Genomic DNA, 25,095 nt, shown 5'->3' with positions numbered 1-25,095 from the left:
ATAATATTTTTATGATCTGCTCTTCAGCATTGACAGTTTATAAAAACATTTACATTTTATAATCAATTTTTAATGCCAATTTATTACTTTTTTAGTTCATTTTAAAATGTAAATAAATCGATTAGTTGATAGATCAAGTATAAAAATGTATTATTAAATTTAAGAACCAGAAGTAGTGAAAATATGTATTCCAAATATTTAGATTTGCTAACAAAATTATTAGTTATTAGTTTTATAATAACTATTTATTACTTTATAATAACTCGTTAATAACGATAAATGCTATTAACTTTATAAACTGTTTTAATTTTATAACAAGTTTGAACTTAGAATGGTTCACTCAATTTAGTAATATCTATTTTGAATTTGGCGCCTTAAACCACAAGGAAACATTATTCCGCTAAGGCAACACTGCGCCCGCTTTTATCGACCAATCACAGGCCGGCGTCGGGCGTTGCCGGTTTTTACATAAAGCGAAGCGCGTCCTGTCAGTTCGGCATTTTTATTAGCGTTGTTTGTGGCTTCTTGGTAGCCAGTTTGATATATAAAATTTTTAGTTGTGTAACTAATTAACATTTCAAAATGAGGGAAATCGTTCACATTCAAACTGGACAATGCGGAAACCAAATTGGAGCCAAGGTAAGTTATTTTAAGCGACTCCATTATGATGTTCTTTTGCCGCATTGAAGTTGATTTTCAGTTTTATTGATTTTTCTGTATTTGCGTTTCAACAAAGGTTTTCTTAAGATTCTTTCATCGTCTGCATGTTTCGTATCGCGTTTTCTTTTATCGTTTTATTCATGGATATCCGAAATAGTGTTACAATGAAAAAAATTACCGTTACGAACTTGTTGTAGTGTTTGTACAAAGTGAAATTACTTTCATGTAATAAGTCTACAGCCATAATTTCATTATAGTTCTGGGAAATCATCTCTGATGAGCATGGCATTGACCCTACTGGAGCCTACCATGGAGACTCTGATCTTCAACTGGAACGTATCAATGTTTATTACAATGAAGCCTCCGGCGGCAAGTACGTTCCTCGCGCCATTCTTGTGGATTTGGAGCCAGGAACCATGGACTCGGTCCGTTCTGGACCATATGGACAGATTTTCCGTCCTGATAACTTTGTCTTTGGCCAAAGTGGAGCCGGAAACAACTGGGCCAAGGGACATTACACCGAGGGGGCTGAACTTGTTGATTCCGTTTTAGATGTTGTTCGTAAAGAGGCTGAGTCCTGTGATTGCTTACAAGGTTTCCAATTAACTCACTCTTTGGGAGGTGGTACTGGATCTGGTATGGGTACTCTACTTATTTCTAAAATCAGAGAGGAATACCCAGACAGAATTATGAATACTTATTCAGTAGTACCTTCACCTAAAGTGTCAGACACTGTAGTAGAACCTTATAATGCCACTTTGTCTGTGCATCAATTAGTTGAAAACACAGATGAAACCTATTGTATTGATAATGAAGCTCTCTACGATATCTGCTTCAGAACTTTGAAGCTCACCACACCTACATATGGAGATCTTAATCATTTAGTTTCTTTAACAATGTCTGGAGTCACTACTTGCCTTAGATTCCCTGGACAATTGAATGCAGATTTGAGGAAATTGGCTGTGAACATGGTACCTTTCCCTCGTTTGCACTTCTTCATGCCTGGATTTGCACCACTCACATCTAGGGGAAGCCAACAATACAGAGCACTCACAGTACCAGAACTAACACAACAAATGTTTGATGCCAAGAACATGATGGCTGCATGTGATCCCCGACATGGTCGTTACTTGACTGTGGCAGCTGTGTTCAGAGGACGCATGTCAATGAAAGAAGTAGATGAACAGATGTTGAACATTCAAAACAAGAACAGCAGCTACTTTGTAGAATGGATTCCAAACAACGTCAAGACTGCAGTTTGTGATATTCCACCCAGAGGTCTGAAAATGTCTGCAACATTTATTGGTAACTCCACTGCCATCCAAGAATTGTTCAAGCGTATCTCAGAACAATTCACTGCTATGTTCCGAAGAAAGGCTTTCTTGCATTGGTACACTGGTGAGGGTATGGATGAAATGGAATTCACAGAAGCCGAGAGCAACATGAATGATTTGGTTTCTGAATATCAACAATACCAAGAAGCCACTGCTGATGATGATGCAGAGTTTGATGAAGAACAAGAAGCTGATGTTGATGAAAATTAAATTAATTCTGCATGATGTTTTAACAATCGCTGCCAACCCTGTCTTTAAAATTTACAAAAAGCTTGTCTGAGTTACATGCATAAGGCCTTATTTATTATATTTGCAGACTCAATACAATATTTTTGTAATATTTTCACTTTAATGTTGCAATGTTAATTTGTATATAAATTGGTATTTTACATTCCTTATGCATTGTTTACAATAAACTATTTCATTAACAGTTCAAAATTTGTTTGATTTTAAATTGTTTCAGGTATAATTTTATTGTAACAATTACAATGATCCAATTGATTAAAAAATAAATACGGCAATATAAATACTTAGTTCAAAATGAGTTTTGAAACTCCTTTACAAAATCTTTATCAATTGACTTCATGTTTTCTGTATTTTTTTTCTTCAATCTTATGAATTATACATTGGGTTTTAATGTCATTTAACATATGCTTTTGATATTGTAGTAAAATATGAGATATTTACAGGGAATCTGAGGATAAAGAAGATAACAATCCAAGTCATGTAGAAAATGGTGTAGTGGTAACGCCAAGTAATACAGAACTGGATGATAATGGAGTTGGCTTCTACAGAACGCTGCTGCCACAGGTAATTACTTCTTTTCAAATTGGCCCAAAAAATCATTGAATTCAGATAGAACCCTGCTTTATTTTGTTACTTTTAAATTAAATGTTTACCTCATACTTATATTTAGTTTTGATGACATTTGTTATGAAGAGATGTTTAGCATTTATGGCATTGCTCCATGGTTCTAATTCAATGATTTTTTTGCTTCAACGGAAACTAAATATGAAAATCTTCTTAAATGATAAATATAGTGTTAAAATGCTGTTTCTGCGTGTCTTTGCTAAAGATTTTTAAAATATGTTTATTACATTATTTTATTATGATTGTTGTGACATTATGCAATATTAATCATATCTTTCCAAATAACTATAATAACTCATCATAAAGCTCGAGACACTTTAATCATAACAGTATTCATGACTGACATAATAAAACATTCCATGTTTTATGTTTTGAAATATCTAAATAATATAGTAAATTATCTTATATAACATTTTCCATGGAAAACATTGGACAATATAATTTCTCACATTATTTTCGTCGTGCCAATTTGTTTAATATTAAATACAATTTAGAATTTGTAAGGAAAAAACATTTTATAATTACCTCTTTATTTATTATAGGGATATATAATTTTAGACACAATTTAGTTTTTTTTATATAGTCTACTTACCTGTATTTATTGCCCAAAAATTAAAACACCAATATTTTGGTATTTAAGCTAATTAACTGGAGAACTATAGAAAATTCTTGTTAGAAATTTTTTTCATCTTATTTGTTTATAAAAACAATTTTTCATTAGCTCGGGAAATGTTGATTTTAAATATGACTTGAAATTTGATTTAAATATTGAAAATAATTAATAAACATTCAACTAAAAAAAACACATTTTTAAATTACTCCTAAAATCGTCTTGTATAGGCCATCTAATAATGAAACGATTAAGGTATAGTTTCCGGGAATAAAACATATTTTTGTAAGGATTTGTTTGAAATCCAAACATTATTTAGCTTTTTTGCAAATTTAAATTTCTTTGCATTTTGTTAGAATGTATATATAAATATAACAAAAATAATTTGGTTATTTATTTATATTATTTTTTATAGGTTTTGGCGAGTACAGCAAAAAATATGTTACTATTCGACTTGGGTATGGCTGTGGCATTTCCTACGATAGTAATACCAGATCTTATGGGAGAAGATAGCTCTATCCGATTAAATATAGTTCAAATTTCTTGGTTTGGTAAGTAAAACGTTACTAGTTTAGTCTTTTTTTATTTTGAAAATTATAGACATTAAAATCAATTATACAGATAATTACATATTGATTGCATGAATAATAAGATTTGCATTTAATGAAATCCAACTAATTAAATTATCTTTAATAATGTTGAATAATACTGATCAGAGAATATAAGTGTTATATATTTACTTACATCATTGCAAAATTCCAGATAATACAAATATTCAAATATATTTTTAAATAAAATCTTAAGACTACTATTAAAAATACGATTACATTATTAGCAATTATTTAAATAATATAAAAAAATGTATAATAGACAGTACTTTTATTGCCATCAATTAAATTTGAAATAAAATTTTATCTATTTATGCCAAGACCGAAAGATTTACAAAATCTCAAACTTGAGATTCTAAAGATATAGACATAAGTAGTTATTATTTTAACTATAGTATATGTTTTAATTATAAACTAAAAATTAGACATATTTAGATATATATTTTCTAACATTGCAAATTCATTGTTGTTCTATAAAAATTGTTATTAGAACTAATAGTTCTTGCATATAAAACAAACACGTTCTTCTCAAGAACCACCTCCAAAATCCTACATCTTTAGGTACAAAATTGAAGCATCAAAAACCTGTCTAAGATGTTTATTTTATCATTGAAATATAATTTTTCTTCAGGTTACATTTAAGTACATAAAAATTTATAAGTCCCAGTTATTATTATTTTGTTTTCTTTTTCTCAGGAAGTTTAGCATACATCTGCCAACCTTTGGGAAGTTTGGCATCGGGCGTTTTCCTGGAAGCTTTAGGAAGAAAACGGGCAATGTTATTAGTTACTCTGCCCCATATAGCCGCCTGGATAATCATGTTTTTTGCTGGAAATCAACCCATGCTTTTTACTGGAGCTGTTCTTCTTGGTCTTGGAGTTGGCTTCATGGAAGCTCCTATATTGACCTATGTGGGAGAAATATGGTAATTAAAAAATAAATGATTTATTTTAATGTACTAAAAGTATTGTGAATTGAGGAAATATTTTAAATATTTGAATAATTTTCAGTCAGCCACGGTTTCGAGGTATTTTAACAGCCATGGCAGGGGTTTCGGTACTTTTGGGTGTTTTTCTCACTTATCTTCTGGGTACCACTTGGCATTGGCGCACTGTTGGTGGAGTCTTGTCCAGTGTTCCGATCATTACATTTTTTGCCATCTGTTTTGTAAGTAGATATTCAGAAATTAAGTTAGTTGAATATAATTTTATTACATCATACGCTTATTTTTTGTAAAATTTGACTTTGATATTATTTTATTTACCTATATAATTTATTTATTTACCTATATAACTTATCTTTTGTAAAATTTGACTTTGATATCATTTTCATTACTTATATAATTTATTATTCATAACATTCGTTGCCTGTTAATGAATCCATGAGATAAGAAATAGGTCTGTATTTACAAGATTAAAGTATAAATTTACAAAAATAAATATATAGTACATATTCAGATTAGACAAATCATACACCAATATGCATTTATTTTGATTACATATAATTTTGCTTGCTAATTTAATATAATTATTTATTTATGATTCTACAGATTCCTGAAACTCCTATGTGGTTACTGTCGAAAGGCAGACGAGAAGATGCTTTAAAATCACTGTGCTGGTTAAGAGGTTGGGTTACTCCTGATAAAGTAGAAAAGGAGTTCCGTGAAATTGAACAATATGCCAAAACAATAAGTCAATGTACTGAATGCCGTAAAAAACGTCTGCAAGAAGCTTGTCCACATGGAGGAGTCAAGTAAGAAATAGATCTTTTAACAATAAACACTTTAAAATATTGATTTAGATAAATAAAGTTGGTTAATGAAATTCAAAAACATAAATATAATAAGTATAATAAAGATATGATAGGAATTCATGCTTATACCAAAAGATTAATGGATCTTTGAATTTGTGAAATGAATTAGCTTTAATTTTTGTTTGATGCTCAGGACGATCGGTCGATATCTTGATAATTTAATAATCTGAGATATTCTTATTGTAAATGCAACTTCACAATTACATAACTTCATTCTCATATGACTGCTTCATAGAAACTATTGATGTCATAATAAGACTAGTTTCTGGTAAAAAAAGTAGTTCATCCAAAAGAGACCAGAATGCATTTTTATGGACAGAAACTCATATCTTTTAGTGAGAGTGCCTGTTTCATTAATCTAGTTAATGCTTGTAGAATTCAACAATTGTATAACTGAAATTTGGTTAGATTTACCTTATTTCTTATTTCTACATCTTCGATTTGATTATACTATAATTGGAATACCAAGTCAGTATTGGTATTGTCTTCTATTGAGGCTTTTTTATGATTGATAGATTGCTATTTACTATCTCTTTTAATGTAATTGTTCTAAAACCGTTGTACTATTTTATTTTATTATTAATTTAAATTAATTTTTCAGAGGTTGGGCCGAAACCCGTCGCACCATGAAAGCAGCTTTGCGCCGAACAACTCTTAGACCTGCCTTATTGGTTTTAGGGTTCTTCGTATTCCATCAATTCAATGGTTTGCATATGTTCCGACCTTATATGGTGCAAGTCGTACGGGCTTTGGGAATACCTCTGGACGCTCATTGGGCCACGGTAAGAAAATATTTTTGATATGCCTTTGTTAATAAAATTTATATTATGGTTGAAAACATGGGCTGAAAATGTACCTATTTATAATATATAATAACCTTCTCTTGAACATATAATTTACAGAAGAATGTTTGTGCCCAAATTGTACAATTAATTATACATATTATTTGGCATTATCTCCAAATATTTATACAATACTTTATTGCTAGAATTTGTAATAACAATAATATTTTATGAGGTTTTTTACTTTTTTAGTAAATTTATCTATATAGTCTAACATTTTCTCATGTAATTATATTATTTTTCAGGTAGTGGTCAGCGTCGTTGGTCTTGTAGGAAACATAGCCTGCATGATACTCATCAAACTACTTGGCAAACGTAAATTGGCCATCGTGTCAATGCTTGGTTGTGCTTTATCAGCCCTGTTAATTGGAGTTTGGGCCAAAGTGGCTTTAGACCCATGGGTCAAGTCTACAGATTCCCAATTACCGCCAGAATTAGGCGAGTATGCGGAAAATGCTTGGATGCCGTTGGTTTTGTTTATCGGTTTGGCATTCTTCATGAGTGTTGGAGTTTCGCCAATCCCCTGGATCATGCTGAGCGAAGTGTTTCCTTACCAGTAAGTGCTTTTTTATTTTATAAATTATAATCTTTTCATATGCATGCTCATTTTCATTTGCATATTCATATCATTTTTTTACATTTACATATTTTTTACAGTTTTATTTAATTTATAGTTTGCTTTAAGTACGTTGTTCATTTCTGCATTAATATCATAATTCGTACTGGAATTATTGGGTTTGGTGTTGGTATTGATGTAGATATCTGAATTCGTAGTCGTATTCTTACATATAGTCTAGTCAATATAGTAAGTTCACCTCAGGATTCGAGATACCCAGCTGTAAGTCTGTAAATACTTGTATTTTGCACTCTAAAAGTTGTCTCAAAACCTACATATGTTGCGTACAACCTACCATATGTAGGTTTTGAGACAACTTTAGGGTGTCAATATACAAGTATTTACAGACTTACAGCAGGGTATCTCGAATTCCGAGATTTTTACCTAATTTAAGCTTAAATAACTGGACTAATAAATTTATTCTACGTATTTCATTTTATTCCGAGCGTAAATTTCATACACATATATTACATACACGTTTTTTCGTAGTGATACATATCAATTTTAATTCGTTGTGTAGTATGGATAGTGATAATCTGAAATAAAATTTTACGTGTAATTCAGACATTTAAGACAAAATTATTTGATATTTATTTACGAAATAAGTTAATTCAGAACCCCATCTTATTCTTTGTTTCCTAGTTCTTGAATTCCGAAAGGAAGAATTGGTAATTGGTCATTTTAGGCATTGATCTCACTTTAAGAACCAACTGTTAGAACTGATTTTGTTTTCCTAACACATATCCTAATAGGTCATCAAAATGGGCTTCAAAAATACAAAATCCTATGACCAATGTCAGTGATTTTGATATTGATATATTTTATTAATAATTTTTTTTCTCAATCTGGCCTTGATTTGAATTCTGGCAATTGAGTTTGCGTGATCTTTGAGGTGGCTTTTGTCATTGTCTAAATGAGTTCGTATTTCATCGCTTACTGTGGAACATGTTTTGGGCATTCAACATTTTTTAATATTTTTGGACATTTTTTAAATATATTTGGACATTTTTGAATTTTTAAAACGTTTGGTTTGGAAGCTGATCCTCATAGTTGTGTGCCGGATTAATAATGACTTTGTACAAGAAACTTTTGTTGAGCGTGTCAAGTTTTGATTTGAACTGATAGTGATGAGAAATTGTATTATTTTGTAGAATTGCTTATCCAATTAGCCATCGTCTTGGCTAATGGATATAGAACATTCGTGATTTCTTTCTATTTGAACAATACTAGAAATCCGCTGATTGACGTTTTCCTTCTTGTTTTATAATAATGCTCTTCGAAAATATTCTCAAGGTCTTTGAGGTGAAAAGGTGCATCATCCAATTTCTGAAAAATATGTTTTCAAAGTGTGGTTAAACTTTCCAATATCTACTATATGAATATAACATGACGAGTTATTCAGGTCGCCTGATTTACATAAAAAGATACATAAAATTTTTTGAAGTAAAACTTCTTTAGACGCGACTAGGGAGTAAATCTGTACAAATGCAACGGGAAAGCCGTTACGGAGAAATCATTTACACGTGGCGTTTGTTGTGCAAGACAATGCATTTAGTAATATTGATATTAGTGTTATTATTCATGATAATAAATGAAAGTTTAACAAAAAGGCCAAAAACTTGAGGCAATTCGGTTAGAAAGATTTTTAACTGTGGTCCTAGAAATATTACTTATTGTTACAAATACAAAGCTTAATTGAACAAGAATAATAAAAAATACCTACAATAACAAAAAATTGTCGCAGTTTGTACTTAAAAGTTCATAACTTTCAAATGCATGGGATATTTTTTTTTCATGATAGCTACAAACAATGCTATCACCCCATTTCGGCTTGTCGTTGATTTCCGGGACACCTTGTATATATAGAATTATATTAGTACCCATATTCATTCACATTCATTCTATTGTCTTATAAACTTGTGCTCATATTTTCATTTATCGTTTGATATTTTTTTCCATATTTACATGCATGTTCATATTAACATTATCATGATCATGTTCATTTTTGGCCATTGCACATTCATATTCACCATTGCAAATGGTTTTATTCATCCACATTTGCACATACCATTTCTATCAGTTTCTTATGGATAAAATCACCCTACCATATATGCAAAACCTATGAAAATTATTTCCCTTTCTAAGAACCCGAGGAATGGCAAGTGGAACCACAGCAGCCCTCAACTACGTTGTTGCATTCGTGGCCACTAAGAGTTATTTGGATCTTGAACGCCTCCTGGGCCTCCAGGGAATGTTCTACGCTTTTGCAGCAGTTTCTTTCCTCGGCATCGGATACATCTATCTGCTTCTTCCTGAAACTGAAGGCAGGACTTTGCAGGAAATCGAGGAATACTTTGGTGGCAAAAATCGTAAACTGATGAAGTCAATAAGGCCCACAAAACCGGAGACCAAAAATGGTGGAGTCGTACGTGATGGAACAGTTTTGCAAAATGGTGCTTCTGTACCAAATGGCGAGGTTATACAAAATGGCGATGCAAAGCAAACCAAGTTCACATCAATTTCTGAAAATGCAGGCCATGAGAACAAAAGTTATACTCCTGATGAACAAAATGAAGAAGTTGAAAGAAATAATGCGATAAATTTATCAAATGGACAAGGTCTAAAAATGGCTGATGAAGACATTCCGAAAAGTGATATCGTTGAGAATAAACTATAGTATTATTTTTATAGAAATCAATTAGATAATGTCAGGTAATTGCATATAGAAGAACCAGGACTTGATGGAGTCTGTTTTTTAATTAATATCTTCACATAAAAAGGCTGTTTAAAATTTACATCACATGCACATTTAATATATTGTGCTTCTACTGACAACATTGATTGATTCTAAACCTGACCATAGAGTGCCTGCAAACTAATATAAATAATTATTACTTCTAGGACATCTAATTTAATGGTGGTTTTGTGGCAATATAGTAATATTAATCTGCTGTGTGATATGTAACCATAGATTTAAATATTTAGATTAAGACTTTATACATACATATTTTATGTATAATATATGAAATTGAAAATGAAATATTTATATGAATCTTTATACATTTTAGTAAAATAAATATGGAAAAATATGTAATGTGTTGGAGATTAATAGATTTGAATGATTGAGCACATAAATCAAGACAAATAGCCGATTATAGTTGTTAAGAGCTCTAAATATTTTTGGACACTTTTATTAAACTACTACCATATGGACGAATAAAAAATTGGAAGTTTAGCAATTTTTTTTATAAATGATCAGTTATAGAAAGTATGGAAAGCTGCTGAAACTATGTTCGTTTAACCGCAGTGGCGTAACTAGGCCATCCGGGGCCCGTGGCAAATTTTTTTGATGGGGCCCCCCTATCAGTAAAATCAAGTGGTTTTAATTTAATCAAAAAAAACTCGAAATTTTTCAACGTGTTAAATGTTATATATATCCACGATTTGTAATGAATTGTATTGAAAATGAGTAAATCTACTTCGACTTATTCATATTTTATGGTTTGAAATTAGGAAATTATTTAAAATGTATGTATACAAAAATTTAAAAAACAAAATTAAAATGTATAAGTACAAAAAACCATAAAAATAAAAATAATTATAAGTCAAAATTAATAATTTAAAAGTACAATTACTGCTTTGTTTTGAAAATCAAACATATTTTTTTTTAAATTTTTAATTAGCTTTATAAGCTACATGTTAAGTTTGATATTTTGTTTTTACAAACAGTCTTTACAATCCATTCCTTTGCTAATTTTTGAACAAACTACTAAATTAATTTTAATTTTTTAATTCGCATAATCTATTCAAGAAATGACTTAATAAAAAGTAAGTTTTCTATTAGTCATTATTTGCATACTATAGAGCTTCATAAATATTAAAGAAAATATTAAAAAAAATCACAACACTCTAAAATTATTTTTACATTCTTACACGCTCATGTTTTTTTTCGAAATTAAATTTATTTAGAAGAAAATTTTCATGTTTATTCTAACTTTTGTTATTAGTGAAATAAAACCAAAATTTGTTAGATTGGCCTGGACAAAATAAAACTCTTTAAAATAATAATCTTACATTCCTCGCGTACTTTTTTTACGCGCATTTGGGGCCCCGTGGCCTGAACAAAATAAAACTGTTTAAAATAATAATCTTACATTCCTCGCGTACTTTTTTACACGTATTTGGGGCCCCCTTGGCCTGGACAAAATAAAACTCTTTAAAATAATAATCTTACATTCCTCGCGTACTTTTTTTACGCGCATTTGGGGCCCCCGTGGCCTGAACAAAATAAAACTGTTTAAAATAATAATCTTACATTCCTCGCGTACTTTTTTACACGTATTTGGGGCCCCCGTGGCCTGGACAAAATAAAACTCTTTAAAATAATAATCGTACATTCATCGCGTACTTTTTTTACACGTATTTGGGGCCCCCTTGGCCTGGACAAAATAAAACTCTTTAAAATAATAATCTTACATTCCTCGCGTACTTTTTTTACGCGCATTTGGGGCCCCCGTGGCCTGAACAAAATAAAACTGTTTAAAATAATAATCTTACATTCCTCGCGTACTTTTTTACACGTATTTGGGGCCCCCGTGGCCTGGACAAAATAAAACTCTTTAAAATAATAATCGTACATTCATCGCGTACTTTTTTTACACGTATTTGGGGCCCCCTTGGCCTGGACAAAATAAAACTCTTTAAAATAATAATCTTACATTCCTCGCGTACTTTTTTTACGCGCATTTGGGGCCCCCGTGGCCTGAACAAAATAAAACTGTTTAAAATAATAATCTTACATTCCTCGCGTACTTTTTTACACGTATTTGGGGCCCCCGTGGCCTGGACAAAATAAAACTCTTTAAAATAATAATCGTACATTCATCGCGTACTTTTTTTACACGTATTTGGGGCCCCCTTGGCCTGGACAAAATAAAACTCTTTAAAATAATAATCTTACATTCCTCGCGTACTTTTTTTACGCGCATTTGGGGCCCCCGTGGCCTGAACAAAATAAAACTGTTTAAAATAATAATCTTACATTCCTCGCGTACTTTTTTACACGTATTTGGGGCCCCCGTGGCCTGGACAAAATAAAACTCTTTAAAATAATAATCTTACATTCTTCGCGTACTTTTTTTACGCGTATTTGGGGCCCCCGTGGCCTGGACAAAATAAAACTCTTTAAAATAATAATCTTACATTCCTCGCGTACTTTTTTAACGACATTAAATTTGATTGAACGAAGTTTTCATGATTAATTCGTTTTTCATGATTTTTTTATATTATTAATGTTTCTTACGGACGTTGGGGGCCTCCTGGTTTGGGGGCCCCGTATATTTGATATGGCTGATACGGCGGTAGTTACGCCCCTGATTCTTACGAAAACATACTTTTCAAATGAAATAAAGTATTAGAGTATAATGTAGAAACAATATTTCTGAGCACGCGTCCTCTTGAGCCGGGGCCCCCTTGGGCCGGGGGCCCGTGGCATTTTGCCACCCACGCCACCCTATAGTTACGCCACTGTTTAACCGTTGATTTTTTTCTTACCCGACAGGTTGTAATTATGAAAAAAAATTGAAAAAAATAGTATATATGGAAAAATTGTGGTAATTCTTTAAAATGATTGGGCTGAAAGTTCTACAAAACTAGTAATGTGAGACCTGAACGAGTTGCATAAAATGTCTTTAAGTTTTTGAAAGCTACTTACAAATACAAACACGCTTTTTCTAGTTTTGGTCTCAATCGATTCAGAATGATTGATGGTCGAGAAAACATAAAATCAGCAAATCAGATTTTCTGGCGAAAACAAACTTCTTCAGAATGTTAAAAATAAAACGCGTAAGGAAAATTTTCATCACAACAGCTCATAAAATTAATAAGTCTGGTTTCTTTTTTAAAATAAGAATGTTTTTTATTAACTTCCCGTAGGGTAGTCCGAAAATTGAAAATGAAAATTTTTGCATTTCTCCACGTTTTGAAGGTTTCTCAACATTTTGGCATACCTCAGAAAAAATGGATAAATGTGTGTGTGTTTTTGTGTGTCCGCATTTTTTCGTTCACGTTTTTGGGCGCACGGATCAACCGATTTAAATGGTTTAAAAAACATTCGATCCCTATTGATAGGAAGATGTGCTGATTAGTTTTTGACAAAGGCAGGTCCAGCCGTTACGGAGATACGGAGCAAAGAATGCAGACAATAAAAATCGAGCTTTTGAGAGGACAGAGTATCCGATTTGAATGATCCAAAAAACATTTTGCCTGTTTTGACAAAATAATTTAATATTTCTCAAGTATTTCATAACTTGCTAATTGGTTAGGATGGACCAATGCTATCAATCAATCTATTCTGCTTTTATAATTGTTTTTTTTATAATGAAAATCTGGTATCCTGTTTCCTTCAATCTATGACTCTGAAGATAAATGGAAGATTCTGTGCAAAATATCGAGTGCAAGTCACAAACAGTCTTGGTCGTCGTTAATATTTCGACCACCGTCGGCAATGCAAACAAGAATGCATAATAAATGCATTGTGCAAGATAACGGAGTACTATGAGTTACGTGCTGTGACAAACAAGTAAAGCAATTATATATTACTGTTATAATGTCGCTACAAGGCTATTGTATAGAAACCAGGTATGAACTGATACAAATACGAAGATATAAAATTCTGTTGTGAGTATACATACTCACAAAATAATGTAATAATAATGATAATGAATTGACGATGTATAATATCAAGAATTGAAGAACCGCGCAATGCAATTGCTTATTACCTTTTCATATCGAAGAGCTTTATATCGTATGTTTATTACGATATAGAATGTAGAATGAGGTAGTGGTGTATGGCATTGTGCCTTAAGGCAAATTGCTGGAACTTCCAGTACAGTAATTTAAAATTTTAAAAAGTTTTAAATTTTTTTGAAAATTTTGAAAAAATTAAATTTTTGAGAATTGTAATATTTTTTAAATAATTTGACTTTTTGCAAAATTTAATTTAAAAAAAAAACTCGATTTTTTTCGATTTTGAATTTTGTTCAAAGCAATCGCGCTATGCAGCTGTTTTAAAGACGAAGTTATCGAGCGCGTGAGCGCCGCGTTGCAGACTATGTGTTAAACATTATAATTCTTGGTACGGAACCCATTGAAATGTAAACAAAATTTGTACTAATTATTAAAACCTCTATAAAATATCTGATATTTTGATGTCTAATGATTATTTTTGACCGCCAAATGGATTTTGCTTACTTTTTTTATCGGATTTCCGAAACTGCTGTATCTGCCTTTCTAAAAATTTATCAGTTCCTCATTTCATCAATACAAGTTCAATGTTATTTGAATCATTCAAATCGGTGTCTCCGTTCTCTCAAGAACTGAATTGCCTTTTTTGCACATTTTGCCTTCTGTATCTTAGATACATACGGTTGAACCTGCATTTGCAAAAAATGTCAATAGGAATCGAATGTCACAGAGATGTGACAACTGTTTGGGTTGCCAAATAAAACAAACGTAGTTTGTAAGATATTAATCACAACAGCTCATAGAACCCATAAATTCTGATCGCTGTTCAAATAAAATTATTAAAAAAAAAATTGCTATCTATGTTTGCAAGTGAAAACCATTGTCACTCCTGTCTGGAAGTTGGATCGAACCCGGGATCTCTGACTCATTCCAGTCGTAATAGCCAAAATTGTCATTAATTGATTAGTTTCATTCATTAATTCTTGAATAAGAAATTTTAATGAAGAGCGAAACTTTATTTTTGAAACAACTATTTTAAAAATCTATCTGTCAAACAAATTGACAAGTTTCTACAACCCAGTGATAATTGATTGATTAATTATCTACATATATCAGAAAGTTTTTATTTAAGGCAAGTTTATGCAACTTGTCTTAAGGCAAAATTTAAAGTAATTTAAAGTAAATGAGATAAACCTAGTTTATCTCCTTTACTTTACAATGTGGGAAGAACTTGAGTGGATGCAGTTGTCTACATTTAATCCTCTCGCAAACTTTTGATGTTGAAATTCCTCGAAATCTTCTATACAACTCAATAATCTACATATATCAGATTTTTTAAGCAATTTGTCTTAAGGCTAAATGCCACTTAAACCAAGTTTATCTCATTTACTTTTCAATGTGAGAAGCACTTGAATGGATGTAGTTGTCTACATCCATTACATTTAATCCTCTCTCATGAATCGTTTTCAATACGAAGTGTATTCAACAAACTTTCGATGTTGAAATTTCTCGAAATCTCCTATACAACTCCTTACTTCCGCTCACGAAACGGAAACCGGAAACCATCTGTTGATCATAACGAAGACATCCGATGTCTGACCTACTGAAACGAAAACAGTCGAACGTATTACGCCATCGATGGTGCGATGGAGGGAGAGTTTTGACAACAAAACATTCCGTATGATTCAGTCGCTCCGTAAATTCCGAGTGAGTCGGTCGTGTCGAGGAACTAGAAATAATATCGGGAATTAATTTTTTTGAATAGAAATTTTATGTGAGATTTATATAAGCCGGTGAAAATTTTCGACGAGTTTTGTATTAGTGTGATTTTTTAGTGATCTGTCAAAAAGTGAGTTTTATTAATTAGTTTGTGTATAAATTATTTATTTTGTTAACGCACGTGGGAAGGTTTTATATAAATTGGATATACAGCTGGTCTGATTGGTGCCGCAAATAAAAGGTTAGAATTTTTCTTCATTATATACTACTTATTTAATTTTCATTGGCTTTATGTGTTTAATTTTATTATTTTTATTGACTATTTAATTTTGTAAGCATAATTTGTTTGCACCAGGTCTAGTTGCAAAAACACATGTCATATATGGTTTCAAAGCACATGGACGATTCAAAAAACATTTTTCGGGGTTTTATTAGATGTTATTGCTAAAAATTGATAAATAATACTGATAGACTATATATATAAATACAGATTAGAAATTAAATTCATTACAAAGTTTTTACCTTAATTCTATGTTGGCTCACACGTGGTCTAATAGTTAGAACTATGGGGTTTCGATCAGAAGTTCCAGATTTAATACTGCTTGATTTCAAGCAGTAGTAACATTTGTTTACACTTGGAAATATATACAGCAATATGTTTCCAAATGAAAAATAGCCTTTAGGGGGCGTCCATTAATCTCGTGAGCGAGTTTTTAAGGATTTTTGGACCCCCCCCTCGCCCTTGGTTATATATGATTATATTCAAAATTACCGCATATGGTGATACCAAAATTACGTCATTTCTGCATCAATAAATAAATTCCTCATTATTATAGAAATTGTGGTAATAAATGCATCACATAGACTTGGTCAACCGTCAAAATTACCGTGCATGGTACCTAAATTACGTCATTGCTGCATCAATAAAAAAATTCCTCAAAATTATAGGAATTGTGGTAATAAATTCATCACATAGACTTGGTCAACCGTTTGGGTTGCCATCTATAATCGTAGGAGAATTCCTTACTATAGCTAATAGCTAATTAATTCTACAGTTTTGCTGTAACGATGTCAAGCAGTAGTAACATCGGTTCACACGTGGAAATATAGATAGCAATATATATCTAAGTACAAATAGCCTTTACCGGCATTGCTGCACCAATAAAAAAAATTCAATATTATTGAAGTTGTGGTGATAAATTCATCACATAGACTTGGACAACCGTTTAGTTTGCCATATCGCTGAAGAATTCTCCACAACACAGATAATAAGACTCGTTATGTTCTAATTGGTAAAAAATGTTGATTTTTGTAACAATTTTGGCGTTACATCATATGTACCAAATGTCATGCAAATGTCCAAGACAATATATCAATAAAATTATTTTAGAGAGTTTTTACATGACTTTTTATTGGAAAAGTTAAGTGACTCTAAAATAATTTTCTTTTTGTTTGATTAATGTTCTGAAAATTTGAAATACACCTATGGGATAGTTTTTCACAGATGTTGAATATATGTATAAAATCTTAGAACGCTTTACATCAAGTAGAAACGAATTCGATTGTTAGGGACTGCTTATTTTTTCACATGTTTCGACTGTGAGCTAATGTAATCATCAAGGAATGTACAATATTGAAGATATAACATAAGATCATATGTCGAAATGTTTGTAATAATGAATATTTTCAATAATGAATATTTCCAAATTCCAATAATGAATATTTCCAAATTCCAATAATGAATTATTCGAAATTGACTCAGTACTTTTTGATAAAGTTACTTATTTGCAAATGGTACTTACATAATCAAAAATGACTGGTTTATATTCCCGCACTTTGCAAAATTATGTAATTTTAACTAACAATTTACGAAACTTCTATTATAACTAATTAATAACTTAGATTGATTTTAATCGATGAGTTTTCTAAATGTCTAAAACCAGGAAAGTGATTTTGGCTAAAAAATACTATATTTCATTAATAAATTCCAAGAATCTGCAAAAAGATATATGTATATAATATTGCAGAAAGCATAATATCAAATAGAAAAGAAAACGATTGTCATCATCAAAGGATTAACAATTTGGAAGATTGCATAAGATGACATGTCCATCCTTTTGGAATAAAGACGATTCTCTAAAAATTGTTCGAGTTGTAGCAAGGGTTCTAATAAAAAGAATATTCGGTTTTTGCAATTAAATACTTGTTTTGAAAGCAAGTATTATTTTATTTATGTAAAACTATTAAAAAAAATATATCCACTGATCTACTTGATACTTCATCTATTCCCATCTTGTAGGCTTGGAATTGCATTTTAAAATTTGTACCTGGTTTGGCATCTAAACTGAACCTCTCGAATTCCTTCTTGTTGTTGTGTTAAAGGTTTTCAACTCTTGTGTTTGGCTTTGACACCTCATTGTTGCTAAAATGTTTGCATTATTTTGAGATATTTTTCTTCTTCTAAATTACAATCTGTCTATAGAAAGACATAGATTAATTAGTTTGTTAATTATTAGAGGTTTTCAATAGAAAATCCCAATGACTTGCCTTTGGGTACTACACATTTAATTTTCAGTAAGTAGTAAGTACCTGTGATAACACTTTTTTTATTTTATTTTCTCATAAATTATAATCTGTCTAAATAGAAAGACATTGAGTAATTAATGTGACAAATAACATAGAATTTTAAAAGGAAAACCCAGTGGTTCACCTGTTATTAATGTACTAAATTATATCTTAAATAAATTAAGGTGGTAAAACATGAACTAGATAATTTATTTTCGACTATTGTATTGAGTCTATTAAATTTGTTTTCGTCCGTCTTTATCATAGTCTAGTAGTTATTGCTATTGTTTTCAATCAGAAACTATCTGCTTCGGGCAGCCTGATGTCAAGAAGTTGTGGCATCGGTTTGCACTTGAAACTATATATAGTTTCATTTTAACCATAGTTATCTACATAAGTAGATATCATTTTGATGTTTGTCAATTTTGTCTTTGCAGTTTATAACAAATCATTTAATATTTTTCTGATTATTCTAAGAATATTATAGATATTTCTGCTCAACATACAAATTTGTTTCTTCTTAAGCACTTTGTTCATTAATAATCAAACCAAAAGCAGAACTCCGTAAGTAAACATCCATGCGCTTATTATGATTTTATTTATAGGAACGCTTGACATAATTACTTATATTTGTTTGAGATTGAGCCAACTGTACGTTTTCACATGCCTCCTTTCTAATTAAATCCTTTCTTCAAAGAAACTTTCTGTATAATTTGGTAATATAAAATTGGATACTACAATGTACATGTACATGTTTAAATCATTCTGGAATTTTTAAATTTTTAAATCAATGGACGTGAAATTTAAAATTTTATCTTATATAGTTTTAATCGAAATTAGCCTGAATAGAGATTAATTTGATAGTTAATTTCATTTGTTTGCTTTTCGTTTTGCAATAGCAATCATACTTCCTTCTTGAATTAATAAAATAATTAAATACAAAAAGATATTAAGGACTTCATAAGTTTATTATTAAATAAGACTGAAATACAACTTAATATATTTTAGGTGTGATATTTCAAGTATAGATTGTAATATTTGTTTATTGGAATTATTAATTTGAATTTCGAGCGTTGAAGTCAACATATATTTGGTAATACGAGTCCAATGCTGTTTTCTTTTCATTTCAAAATCGCATAGATGCATACCGGCGGCATCTGAATGGGGTAGTCTCAAAATAAATCATTAAGAATTTATTTTCTTCCTTTGCTGTCAATTTGATCTAAAAATTTCGTTGCATTAGGAAGTTTAATTACTCTCGTTTTTTTTACACTTCTGCCTAAGCCTGAATATCTCATCTCTGTTAGAGTTTAAGCAGCTATATATGACAAATGTACAGTTTGCTCCATTTCAGTAAATAGTTGCTCGAACGGAACCTTCGTCTGGCATTGTGTTCATTGTTGTGAACTTATAGCTTCAGTGTATATTCAAATAGTGTTTATCTCTCTGCCAGTTATGCAATACTTATTGTCTCAGTCAAGGTTATGAACTAACAATAACTAAGATAACGTGTGCTATTATTCCATTTGTATAATTAATCTGGATAAACAATTGAATTTAATCCGAATGAGATATAAACTAAGGATTGATCTTAAGAGCATCGGCTTTGCAACTACAAGGTTCCGAGTTTAATCAATACTCCGCTAGGTACAACTACGTGATATCAAGCAGTAGTGGAATCAGTTTTCACTTAAAAATTTCATAAATTATTATTTTTTTCTCAATATTGTTATTATCGAGAATTCTAAGCTGTTACTATTATTTTTAGTACTTCTGAAGTATAATTATTAGTTTTTAATTACATTTTTGTTGATGATTGGAAACTCCGTAATATCAAGCAGTGGTGGAGTTTTTACTTGAAAATTGCACAAGTTTATTTTTTTCTCAATATCAGAGTATAGTTATCGATAGATTTCTAAGCTGTTATTATAATTATTAGTACTTCAGAACTAAAATTATTAATTTTTAATTACATTTTTGTTGATGATTGAAAAATCTTTACACTTTGTTGACCTGACCGGTCCCGAGTTAACTCGTGGTTTTATGGCCAAACATTGCTGACTTAAAATAGATGCTTTACTTCTACATCCAATTACTATTGGGCGGCTCGCTGTTCTGTACAGTAGTGTCACTCCTGCGGAAAACACTGCCGTAACGAAAAAGTTAAGATTGGAAAAAGAAACAACCACTGATAAAAATTAGTTAGTATCAAAATATTTTTTTACCATTTTTATATTTTTTCTACAATAGTAGACACTATTCGTTTATCATATGTAGGTTTTGTTTAATTTTATATGTTAAAATTCATGTTCTGTCCTACTTTTGGCATTGATTGATTATTTCCAAATTGATTTTACTTGATTTGCCATAGGAAACTCTAGAAAAGCAATTAAGGAAAACTATTTAGTTTCGTTCTGAAAATGACGTTGGTTCTTCGACTAATATACAGAAGCCTTATAGAAAGTGATTGTTGTAAATATGTTTATAAATAGTTTTGATATATATTGCGTTTTTTTATAGTTTCTCCAAATAGTAATTGAATAATTCAAATATTAGTAAGAAATCTTTGGAGCAAGACTTTTTTTATAACTGTTAATAACAAAAATCACCAAAATATCCATGCACCCTTTAAATCGTTGTATTTTCAACTAATTGCTAACGAAACTGATACTGTAAATTATTACTAATAACTGAGAAAATTTAAAATCAAACCAACAATGACATAACATTTACTAAAATTTAATAAAATGTGACAAACATAAAGGACCATCAATAAAATAGTAACGGCATTAAAATATAAATAAAATAGGAAGTAATGAAGGTCTACAAATATCTGTTAGCAATTAATGAACTAATACGAAATTGAATTGCTAGTCCTTAAATCATTAGTTTTTTTTTACATTTCCTCATTGAATTGAAACGTACAACTTACTTCTAGATTACATATTTAGTAAAATTTGACAAATAAATCAGCCAACAATAAAATGAAACCTAATAATAGTCTCCAATGACCACTGTTATTAAATTAATATAAATTCGAATTGTGAGTCCTTAAATCATCAGTTTTTCTGTATTTTCTCATTGAATTGAAACTATTATATAAAACCAAGTCAGCAATGACTAATTTAAGTACTTCTAGTGATGTTTATTAAAATTTGACAAATATAATTAGCCAACAACAAAATGAGACATAGTAACAATCTCCAAAGACCTATTGGCAATCATTAAATTAACACAAATCCTATTGTTATTCATTTAATTATTAGTCTTTTTTACAATTTTTCATTGAAATGAAAACCAAGTCAGCATTGATAAATCGAAGTGCTTCTAAATAGATTACAAATTTAGTAAAATTAGACCAATATAACTAATTTGGAGAATGACTTCAATGTATCCGTCTATAATCAATAAATCAATACAAATAAATTGTTGGCCATCAAATCATTATTTTTTTAACTTCCCGTAGGGCAAGTTATAGTAATCGCAAAAAAATCGAAAATGAAAATTTTTGCATTTTTCAATTTGATGAAGTAGCTACTAATGAAGGTCTCCAAAAGTCTGTTGACAATCACTGAATTAATAAAAAAACAGAATTGTTTCCCTTCTGGCATGATTAGATTGCTAACAAAAACAAACATCACAAGGCTTCATATAATAAAACATTATTAGTTCTAAAAATCACTTGGTTCATTTTCGGATGTTTTTTTCCGCGGTTTGTCACCCAAATCCCAGCGTGTGGTTTGACGTAATAAGTGATAATTTGTATCTGCCATTATATTAGTCACTTCCTAGGTGTGAATAACATTATACTAAAAATAGTTGGAGTAATAGCACTATAAATTACGAACGCGGAAAGCGAAAATTTTATTATATTATACGAGGTATATAAAATAAGAGAAATGTAACAACGGCGAATTACTTAAATGCAATGGTAATAATGTGAAGTATGAATTAGGATACATAGATTATTTTAAAATTGTAATTTTAAAGTGATGAACTAGTATATCAAACTGGCATCGTGCCTTAAGGCAAATTGCTAGAACTTCTCGCACCGAAAACCTTCAAAATTTTTTGAAAACTGAAGAAAAATAAGATTTTTGAAAAATTTGAATTTTTGGAAAAACCTTACTTTTTTGAAAATTTTGATTTTTTTTTTAATGTTTTCTGAAAATTTGAATTTTTTTTCAAAGCAGTCAAAAGCGGCAAGCTTTTAGAGAAGAAATGTCGAAATGTCTAACATTGGTACGAAAACCCATAGAAATGTAAACAAAATTCATATCTACTTATTATTATTATTATTACTTATTATTATATTATTATTATTTAATTTTTATTGGCCTCTGTTTTTACAGCATTTTAGCCACCTACATTATTCATATTATTTTTCATCATATTCTATACAATTCTTACATATATATTTCTTATAAATTAATCATACTTATACTATCTCTTCTTATATCCGAATCTTCCATTCAATGTTCTTTCTACTGATTTTCATTCTTCTTTATATTTCTCAATATGTTCTTCTCATCTTCTAAACAAAATGCTTTTTTTCTTCTTACTTCTATACATTTTTTCTTGTATCCTACAAATTATCAATTCTTAATCTAGTTTTAATATTTCATATTTAATTCTGGTATTGCTGGAGATTCGAACCAAATTCCTCCAGCGTGTGAGTCGAGAACGATACTGAGTGAGCTATTCCCGCCACTACTTATTATTGAAATCTCTCTAAAATATCTGATAATTTGATGTGCATATGTCTAATGATCATTTTTGACTGCCACATGGCGTTTTTTCACTTATTTTCGCTCTTCTCATAATTAATAAAAATATTTTATAAATTGCCTTTTGTCATAATTGACTTGTTTATCACCATATACATTGAAATACTTTCTTGTTTCAAATTTTTATAGAACTATCTTTTTGTACCTTGCCGGCTTCTTCAAATTCTTCCGGATTCACATCCTGAAATTTTCGAAGAAGTTTTTGCTGGCCATGAGAGTCCATGTCTCTGAGCAGTGTAGATCGGTACTCCAATGTAGTATATGTGGTTCAGTCCTGGTTCAATATGGTTCATTTATGAAACATACAATGTATGGTCTCGTCCAAAATTTGGCTATATAATTGTTCATATCTTTGGCAAATGTCTCATGCGTTCACTTATTCATATCATTTAATATTAGGATATCAAACAAAATTTTTCTTTGAATGAAGGACAGGATATTTGTCGAAACGTACGAATATCAAATCAAAATTCATTAATCAAATCATCAGAACTCAAGTGATATTTCTTCTATCAACATCAAAATCGATATAAAAAGTTGACCATTTTTGGAAGGAATATTGCAGTAATGATGCAGGAAAAACTTGCCTTTGTGATTTGGACTATTTTTGCACATTCAGTAACAAGGGCGTCTATTTAACCACAGATTTAGCCACACATAAATCCCATAATCTATGGTCTAAGATCTAGTTACCCAAGGGGATTTCCTTTATTTAGCAGTCTTCAAAATTATGATTGCATTAGATCAACAGTCGGGGAACTTTTTTACTCATTACCCCCCTTCTTTTGTCAAATTGATATTACCCCCATCGCGAAAAGAGATTAGCCCCCACATGGACATTTACTATATAGCAATTGCAATGAATATCAAGTAAAAACACATACTTTTAGCCCCAAAAAAATATTTTTACCCTATTTGGGGTAATTAACCAGGGTTTCCGAGCTACCGCATCAGACTTTTATTTTTGGGACTAAAACTAATAATTATATCTACTACAGATCTTAGATCACAATGTCATAGAACTTTTATGAGCTTGCATAAAAGTAAAATATTTTGGGTCCAAGGGCAATTTGCCTGAATTTGCTACCTGTTATATTTTAGGGTATTACATTAATAGTTCTTAATGGCTTTTTGATGATAATTGCATAGGTTAACGATAAATGTAAGCAAAAATGGAAATATTGCAGTGCATATTGAATAAATCCTAATAAATTTATTAAAACTAATTTACTACTTTAATAAATACATTATTTTCATAATCAAATCCGCGTTTAGGACAACTTGATGTCAACTATCAGACAAATCAACTATCAAATATGCCAGAGATGAATCAACTGTTCCGAATCAAATGTCTTTGAATTTTTCATTTTCTTTTGAAAAAATTTTCTCAATCATATCAATTTCTAGTTAATTTAATATGTCAAAATCTGGATAGATATTTTTTTACATTTTTTCTTCCAAGCCTTCCAAAAACCAATCACATCAAAACATTTTAAGCTTCCACCATCAAATTATTGAGATCTATTGATCCATTTTTTGACATCTTAGTATTTGTATCTAAATATATGTATACTCCAATTTTTCAATAAGATATATCAAGACGATCAGATAGATCGTCCAACATAAAATTTTACACGTAAAAATTACGTTTTCGAATTTTTATACAAGAAGATATATATATGACATACCATGCCAATGTGTTCTATTATCTATTATTATTCATTAATTGTCTGACTTAATAATTTTAATGTATCTGTAGAACATAACAAATATTCTCTCTTTTCTCATGGAGTGTTCTAAACTTTAATAGTTTTCCAAATTGCCATTAATTTTAATTAAACCTTATAATAATTTATAATTGAATGTATCGAATTTCTATGTTTTTGCATGAAATTCGAAACTAATAATTAGAAGAGGGCGACAAAGAG

At 30.4% G+C, this 25,095-nt stretch overlaps 3 protein-coding genes across 3 annotated transcripts in view; all 3 read left to right on the top strand.

The window, feature by feature from the left end:
- The first annotated feature begins 480 nt into the window (after nucleotides 1-480).
- Nucleotides 481-2,334, top strand: LOC113383278 (tubulin beta-1 chain-like). Its single transcript, XM_026621538.1, has 2 exons — nucleotides 481-639; nucleotides 918-2,334. Exons 1-2 carry the CDS (start codon nucleotides 583-585, stop codon nucleotides 2,202-2,204), a joined length of 1,344 nt encoding a protein of 447 aa, XP_026477323.1. The 5' UTR covers nucleotides 481-582; the 3' UTR covers nucleotides 2,205-2,334.
- A 200-nt stretch (nucleotides 2,335-2,534) lies between these two features.
- On the top strand, nucleotides 2,535-10,029 carry LOC113383516 (facilitated trehalose transporter Tret1-like). Its single transcript, XM_026621778.1, has 9 exons — nucleotides 2,535-2,587; nucleotides 2,684-2,804; nucleotides 3,890-4,025; nucleotides 4,779-5,007; nucleotides 5,093-5,249; nucleotides 5,632-5,834; nucleotides 6,496-6,676; nucleotides 6,982-7,292; nucleotides 9,498-10,029. The coding sequence occupies exons 1-9, from the start codon at nucleotides 2,535-2,537 to the stop codon at nucleotides 10,027-10,029; spliced, it is 1,923 nt and encodes a 640-aa protein (XP_026477563.1).
- Nucleotides 10,030-15,900: 5,871 nt separating this feature from the next.
- LOC113383514 overlaps nucleotides 15,901-25,095 on the top strand; it is a 485,158-nt gene continuing 475,963 nt past the window's right edge. Inside the window, exon 1 of the mRNA XM_026621775.1 lies at nucleotides 15,901-16,056. The gene's annotated coding sequence lies outside the window, so the exon portion shown is untranslated. The remainder of the gene's footprint in view (nucleotides 16,057-25,095) is intronic.

This window comes from Ctenocephalides felis, unplaced genomic scaffold (assembly GCF_003426905.1).
Source record: "Ctenocephalides felis isolate EL2017-DRISC unplaced genomic scaffold, ASM342690v1 CF-g0.4_SCAFFOLD_03570, whole genome shotgun sequence".
NCBI classification, from domain to species: domain Eukaryota; kingdom Metazoa; phylum Arthropoda; class Insecta; order Siphonaptera; family Pulicidae; genus Ctenocephalides; species Ctenocephalides felis.
The sequence above is the reverse complement of the archived record's forward strand: the minus strand, read 5'-3'. Positions and strand labels throughout refer to the sequence as shown.

What these genes read in the sequence shown, in the direction of transcription:
- LOC113383516 (XM_026621778.1), top strand. Translation starts at nt 2,535, where the DNA reads ATGAGTTTTGAAACTCCTTTACAAAATCTTTATCAATTGACTTCATGT. An exon ending in CATTTTTTGCCATCTGTTTT is followed by an intron (nt 5,250 to 5,631) that starts GTAAGTAGATAT and finishes ATGATTCTACAG; the next exon opens with ATTCCTGAAACTCCTATGTG. An exon ending in TGTCCACATGGAGGAGTCAA is followed by an intron (nt 5,835 to 6,495) that starts GTAAGAAATAGA and finishes TTAATTTTTCAG; the next exon opens with AGGTTGGGCCGAAACCCGTC.
- LOC113383278 (XM_026621538.1), top strand. Translation starts at nt 583, where the DNA reads ATGAGGGAAATCGTTCACATTCAAACTGGACAATGCGGAAACCAAATT. An exon ending in GAAACCAAATTGGAGCCAAG is followed by an intron (nt 640 to 917) that starts GTAAGTTATTTT and finishes ATTTCATTATAG; the next exon opens with TTCTGGGAAATCATCTCTGA.